The sequence below is a fragment of the Haemorhous mexicanus genome, chromosome 9 (assembly GCF_027477595.1).
Source record: "Haemorhous mexicanus isolate bHaeMex1 chromosome 9, bHaeMex1.pri, whole genome shotgun sequence".
NCBI lineage: Eukaryota > Metazoa > Chordata > Aves > Passeriformes > Fringillidae > Haemorhous > Haemorhous mexicanus.
In genome coordinates, this window is record NC_082349.1 from 28,195,568 (window position 1) to 28,203,151 (window position 7,584).

Here is a 7,584-nt window from a genome sequence, read left to right on the forward strand (position 1 = left end):
ACAGCTAAGAGGGAAAGATGTCCCTGTCCCTGCCAGGTGACAAGTGACAAAACATTCACAGATCACTTCAGAGAGGCCTGTTCAAGAGGAAAGAGGAGGGGTTTGAGCCAGCAGAGCAGGACTGTGAGTGGGGAAGAGGCACCTGTTTGCTGAAGATCACCACCTTCATTAGAGAGTAACTGACTTCAGATAAACGAGCCCGAAACGATAAAAGCTGTGAAAGGCCAAGGAAGGCACCAAAACACCTTCTGCTGTGAGCAAGTCCTACAGGTCTGGGACTGCTTTCACCAGCTAACTGACAAAGAGAAAAAAGGCTCTGCAGGAATGAGGAGCTCAGCAGATCCACAACCAAACTCTGCAGTCAGCAGCAACCTGCCTCTCAGCCACTGGCAACACAGGAAAAACAGCAAAGGCAGGGAACCCTCCTCTCTCCCCAGCAACTTCATGGAATCAATCTTTCTCTCTCATCAGTTCAGCCAGGGAACTCTCATTTGAGAGCCTGCAGAACAAAGTAAATGTCATGGAAAATGAAGACCAGGACATTATTTCAACCAGCCACAGGAGAAAAGCCACTTGCAAGACACTGAACTGCTGCAACACAACCTCCCCAGACACAACACTCATTTCTACACGTGAAGTGGAAATACATCTTGATAAATGCAAAGAAGAACCATTAATCTTCTTCAATACAAGTAAGAAAACCCCAACAAACAAAACAACACCATTCATTTAGAAGTCATTTATTACCACAGAAGAGCAGCATGTGTTACTAAGATAATTTTGAAAGTTATGATGGACCTTTAAGGGAGGAAAAAGCTGAAAACTAAAACTACAGATCTAGACTAAGCATCACTGGTATCACCTCATTTCCTACCACTAACTCGATTCACATGCTCAAAAAAACCCAAGGCCAAAACAGCTGAAATTGGAGCATTTTTGCAAATCCTTTACCAATCTGTGTTATTTTGCAATTAAGTTTTTAATAGCTTGCCCACACTTTGCAAAGAATGTGCTCTCCAAACAGTTATTTCACTTACTCAGAGGAGCCAAATACAAAGATACTTCTGATCACACTGAATCTCATAGCTGCATACAATGAGATTCCAAGCTTTGGTTTCAAATAGGGCTTTCAGCATTTTAAATACCATCAGCATGCAAAGCTTGCAAAAGGAGGTTCCAGGAGCACCAGATACTTTATCAGATTGAACTAATTTACTGCATCCCCCCTTCAGTCACACAGGAATCTGCACCCTCTGCTCTGACCTGGAGATTATGGAGACATTCCAGTAAGTCCTGAGGGGGAAGAAAGTCAGCTCTGAGCCAAGGAATGCTCAGATATCCAAACCAAGAAGACACAGGGGAACACAATATTTGCTCTTGACTGTCCACTGTTGCCCAGGTTAAACAACAGAAAGCAACTTTATTCCTTGCTTGCAGTGCTCCCAGGATTATTCCCTTTCTCTCCTGGAAAAGGCTGCTGAGATAACCACCTTCACAGGACTCTGTGACCACAACAGACAACAACCTACATTAAATGCAGGTTCCAATGTAACACTGAAACAAACACAAACCTCTTCTTTGTCGAAAGGAGTATCCAGGTGCCCTACTTCAGGCACTAAAAGCAGGGCAGATGTCACAACCCCCTCTGGAAGCACCCAAAGGAACAGGCAGTTCCTGGTGTTTCTTGGAAACAGACTTCTGCAATAGTGAAGGAGGATTGCAGTGTATCAGAAGCTCCCTGCATTCTCAAACTCTAGTTATTTTCTCTGATGCAAGAGTTTGGGGAAGAGCACCCCCTCCAGAAAAAAAAAAAACTAAAACAACCAAACAAACCTGATAGGAACCACAAAGACTACAGGAAAACAGCATAGCCATGCACTGTCAGTAAACTTTAAGGCTTTTGGAGGCTGTAGAAATGTCTGACTTACACACTTCTCAAGACTCCCCTCATTGCTTAAATTCATAGCACAGCAACAGCAGTGTCAGAAACAGCTGCTCTGCCACAACTCTGCTAAAAACCAACCCTCAGTGCAACGCAGCTCAGCAGAGTGCCAAGGAGGGGGGTGTTACTGGAGTGCAGCAATGTGAATTTCAGCCTAGAGCATTGTAAAGCTGCTATCACCTGACTCCCAGACATGTATGATGTATTTTTAATAGGCTTCTTATCTGTAAGGGATTTCAGCATGATCTTGATTACCATTTCAACACCCAGCCAAGCCAAGTCATTGCCATTGCTTTGTGCACCTGAGCTGATTTTTGAACTGTTGGAACCTTTGGCTAATATTCCAATCCAGTTTGTCACTCACATCAACATGTTCACTCACCCAAGCTGGGGGACCAGTCTGCCTGTTACACCAGATCAGTATTTCCAGCAAGAATTAAAGTTTTTAGATTTACAGTTCTAAGTTAACCTGCTCTTGGCTAAAACTTCTCATGCACATCCTCTCCAGGCTGCAGCACCTCCAGAGTGAACTTTAAAAGATACTGCATGTCCTCCCCTTGAAAGAGGCACAGAACTTCCCAAAAACTGGATCAGTAATGAAAGCTAAAGACAAGAAAAAAAACAACTCTGTACAAGACTCACAGTAAGAACATCAAAGTGAAAAAGAACTAATAGCAGGTTGCAGAAAGACGTTTCAGAAAGAGTTCAAATGAAGTGTTCAAGGGAGACACATTTCACTGCAACAGGCAAGGTCTCCTACACCAACACAGACACCTCCTGACGGGGTAGAGGCCACTTCAGTACACCATTTGCATAACAAACAAACTAACTTGAAGTTTCTAGGACAAATCATTTAGAAGAGACTGCATAAAAGCAGTTCACTGATTTTCAAATAATTTTAGAAGGCAAAATATTCAATAATTGATTGAGCCAAGCACTTGGGCCCCTGCTTGCATGTACCACCTTCAACATGAGCAGGCTGTAAGCTGGGCACATTCGATTTTAATTTGTAGGAGTCCAAGAGTTCCAGGGCAGCTTTTGTCCCAGCCTTAACCCCAGAGCAAAGACCCTTCCAAACAGGATACTCCATACCTAGGAACACACACTTTCCATTCTGAAATCAGAAGCCTGGAACAACACTTCTGATTGTATCAGTGCTCAAATAATTTTATTTCTTCCTGCTATAAAATGCACACGCAGTGTTTATTTTAGTATCAGCCTTCTGAAGAGATTTAAGTACTCTGGAAGAGAATCAGCAGATAAAATTCTGAGCCCCACTACAGGCCAGTTACTCTTGATCATGAGGGCACTCATGAAAAAAAAGAGGATTTCAGTGGTAAGGGGCACATTAATGAGGCACACTGGAACACAAACCTCTCACTCCCCAGCTCTACCACTCACAATTTGTGCAATTAACAGAGGTGAGCTCTAGGTGTGAGCCACAAGTCAATAATGAGGCAAATAAATGTTCAATCAGCAAAAGCTCCACTGTGAGATCGCTGGTGTGATTTGCACAGCTCTCACCTGTGCAGCAGCAGCACACAGTGAACCTGCTGGTGCTATCACAGTGCCAGTCCAGCACTGGGGCTTTCAGAGCTCCTCCTGGGTTACAGCTTTCAACAACCACACCTTCCAAAGCAGACAGGACTGAAAATGCAAAGCCAAACTAGAAATATCTTCTCTCATTAAACTCCACATGAATCCACACATTCATAGGTGTGAATAAAAACCAGTATCCCTTTCCACTGCACTTGGTAACCCAGGCTTCACTCCTGGCTCTGACACAGACCCAATCCAACCTTCAGTTTTCAGGGTATGTTCCCGTGGTGGATTTCAGTCAGAGCTCCTAGGCCAGGGCTCTGCCATCAAAACATCTTGCTGCTCAATCACTTTGACACAAGGCATTTCCTCATGCAGGATACTCACAGAGTAACAGCTGAAGGATCCTGAAGTGTACATGCACTGACCCCCATCCCCCTTTTACTCACAGCTGTAAACCCAACCAGCAGAGTTAATGAAAGCTAAGTAGGTCAGGATATGGCAATGAACTTTCTGGGATAGAAAGACAAATTACTGGATGCACTATTTCTTTATTAAACTCCCAATTAACACTTTGGAAGTGCAGCTTATGGCAGGCAAAAACTGATGTCAGAATAATTTATACAGGCCACTCTTCAAACAGCCATCACAGCAGGTCTCACCTCAGATAGTCCAGGTATCCTACAAGCTCCTAAACCTACTCCACTCACTCAGCTCTGGATAGTGGCAAGCTACAAAGCACTGCAAGTTTTAAATGTATTTTTTACATTATGATCATGCACACAAAGGGATTAACTGGAGCATTAAGGAGGTCTCTGAATACAGGATAATAGAAGACATTTGTCAGGCACAGTGGAGGCCCCACACTGCACAGATGCCCATTATTTTTGGAGCACTACTTTCCTGAGCCATACCTCCAGCAGAAGTATTTTCCCCAAAGCCATCCTGCTCTTTTGAAACTTGGAACAATCCTGTTGGCTCAGGGCTGTCAGAGCTGTTGCTGGCCCAGCTTCAGAAAGCCTCAAGTACTAATAACTGACCCAAAGAGCATCACATTCCCTTTATTGAAAAAGCACAATTTGGCTAACAAACCCCTACTCACTCTTCTGCTTTTCTGTGCATCTCCTAAAACACTGCCACATTTTTCAACGTCCAGGATGACATCTTCAAGTTCAAGTCAATTATTTTTTCCCCCACTTGATCTTTACTAATCAGTAATTCCCCACTGAACCAACCTTCTTAGCTGAGCTTGAAAATGCATCATGAGAGATTTTGAAAATTCCTATTTTTAGCTTAGTTTCAAGGAAAGAAGCAACAGCTACTCAGAAAGAAAATAAAGCCCAGGTCAAAAAAAAAAAAAAAAAAAAAAAGGCAAGAAGTCCAAAACAGCTCCAAGTGTTCTTTGAGCAGTTGTTTTGTCTCATGGGTTTTTCCCTGACTTTTGGGGTTCCATTTGATCATCTGTTGGCCACCAGTTACATCTATAAGGAAAAGATTTCTCTCCTAATAGCACAAAGTCCTTTGAAAATTACATCTCAAAACAACTAAATTTAAAAAGCCAATTTATAACACAATTCCTTCCATTTGCTATTTGAAGTTTCTTAAGTGCTGAAGTGAACAAAGGTGCTGATTTTCTTTACAGTAAGAAGTTAAATAAATCACAATTTATCAACTTCAACAGTCCACCAACAATGCATGAACCAACAGACTTCAAGACTTTTTAATTACAACTCTGATGTGGCTACTGAAATTAATGCAGGTCCCAAAGCCATCCTGCAGCCAGGATTTAAAACTGTCTAATGTGAATTCATGCTTGGACAGCAGACTAGAAAACTGGAGTTGCATCCCTCAACATTTAAATTAATCCACTGGCTCCTATCCAAAAGCAGCCAGTGAGCAGGCTGCTTTTCTCAACTCTAAAAAAGAGTTTTGCATTGGGGCACTCCAATGCCAGCTCTGAGATCAGTTAAGACACTGCCTGAAAGAGCAATCCCTTTTGAAGGGTAACAAAAAGAGCAGCTCCATTCCCCTCCTAACCACACCAAAGATGAACACAGAAGCTGTCAGAGATCTACAGAACAGATACATTACTCCAACCAGATAGCTGAACATGACATTCCTTCTTTAATATGGAATTATCCTGAAAAAAGCCTAAACTTTTTCACTAAATCAAGTCCTGGTGAAAGAGCAGACTAAGAACACAGCAACAAAAAAAAAAGAACAGCCTGATCACCTATTGATCATTAAGTGAAAAACCCATTCCACCGACAAATTACCTGGAGGCAGGAACAGATTGTCAGCCCTCAAAGCACTCTAACCAAGAAACAAAAACTGCTTTCCAAATAAGAATCCTAGCTATACAACTAAAACATCCTGCCAGAACTTCACTGTCCAAGGAGTAAAAGCAAAGCAAAGCTGTCTGGAGACAGTTCATGAGGCTCACAGCTCACCTGATCAAACCCACGTGGCCAAGAGGTTTATTTGTTTTAAATTTTGCTAAGTGTAAACACAGCAACTGAGTTCTCAAGCACTTTTCAGAAGTGCTTTTGTTTCCAAACCCCAAAACGTGATGACACGAACCAAAGCTGCTTCAGGACTGTCCAAACACAGTAACACAAGCACCAGCAGCACATTTGCTTGGGTAAAATAGACGTGCCTGGGCTCCCACTCTTCACCCAACTGTGATACAAGCCAGAAGCTGAGGATGACTTCTTTTTTTAAGCAGACTATCTGAACAATCTACAGGAACTGTGCTGTAGTAATACACCCGAGTGTGGCTGTTCCATTTGCAATATTTGCAGTTTTCTGTTCAAGCTGGCTATCAGTTCTCAAACAGTGACTCACCAAGTTCAAAGAGGGCCAAAGTTTAAGAAGGTTGGAACTTACCATACAGAAATACATTCTACTAATATTTGTATTCTGTTGAATGTCTTGTCTTAAAGGAAGTTTGAGAAGAAAGCAAACAGGGGATGCTGGAACAAAATACAGTTCAGGTAATCACTATAAAAACGCTGTCAAAGGCATAATAGATTCAAAAATAAGAGAGTTCATTTGGCTCAACTTAACACTACTCCTGACAGACTCAGAGAAAGGGTTTCAAGAATAAGGCACCGTGATCTTCCACAGAAGAGGGCAAGAGCTCAGCCTCAAACTGGAAATGCAAGGATGCCTCCGGTAAAAGCACAGAGACAACAACACACACGTTTGACCCTCGGTGTGTGGGGTCAGCCCTCACCTGCCACCGCCGGGTGACCACTGCCGCTCCTGGCAGCGGGAATGGCCCTGCCGAGCGCTGTCCCCTTCCCAGGGTGTCACTACACGGGAACCCATCCGGGCAGCGCCCCACCTCCTCAGGGTGTCACTGCACGGGAACCCACCCCGGGCAGCCCCGGAGGCAGCGCTCACCTTCCCGGGCTGTCCGGGGAGGCCGCGGGGTTCCTCCCGCTGGAGGCACTCAAAACGCACCCGGGAGCGCTCCTGGGTCATCTGCCCCAGGTGTCCCTGCCCGGGCTGGGGGCTGCACCGGACCCTCTGCACAGCTCCCCTCCGACCCTGCCGGCCCTGCGACTGCCGCATCCCCCGACCCCCGGCTCTCCGCAGCCCGCCCAGGGAGCGCTCCCAGCGCGGCAGCGGGCGCGGCTGAGAGGCCGGCACTCACCAGAGCAGGGCGCAGAGTAGAAGGCAGGAGCCCAGCGCCAGGGGCCGGCGGGGCGGCTCCCTCATCGTCTCGCCGGTCTGGCTGGCGCGGCCGGGCCGAGGCGGCGCATCCTCCTGCGAGCAGCGGCGGCGCTGAGGGGGTTCGGCCGTTGTTGCGCACGGCCCCTCCCCGCGCGCGCGCGGCCGTTACTGCCCGCCGGGCCGGGTCCCCCGCCCCGCCCCTTCCACCGCCTCCCGCGCTGAGCTGGAAGGATGCGCGTCACCCGCTCCGCGCCGCCAGCCAATGGGCTGAGAGCCTCGCGGGCTGGCCCCGCTTCCCCACCCCGCCGATTGGGCAGCGGGCTCGCCTCTCTCCGCCCCGCCAAGGACCCCGCTCTGTGAGGTGTCCGCGGCAAACAAGCCGTTAAAGGGAAATCGCCATAGTGATAAACGACGGCTGGCGGCCA

General features: G+C 46.2%; 1 protein-coding gene across 2 annotated transcripts in view; it reads right to left on the reverse strand.

Moving 5' to 3' along the window:
* The window catches only part of SUCO (SUN domain containing ossification factor), a 39,776-nt gene extending 32,452 nt beyond the window's left edge, over positions 1–7,324 (reverse strand). For both annotated transcript variants that reach the window (XM_059854653.1, XM_059854651.1), the window contains exon 1: positions 7,140–7,324. In XM_059854653.1, the coding sequence (XP_059710636.1) occupies positions 7,140–7,204 (65 nt within the window). In that variant the 5' untranslated portion in view covers positions 7,205–7,324. The remainder of the gene's footprint in view (positions 1–7,139) is intronic.
* Between the last annotated feature and the right edge of the window lie 260 nt (positions 7,325–7,584).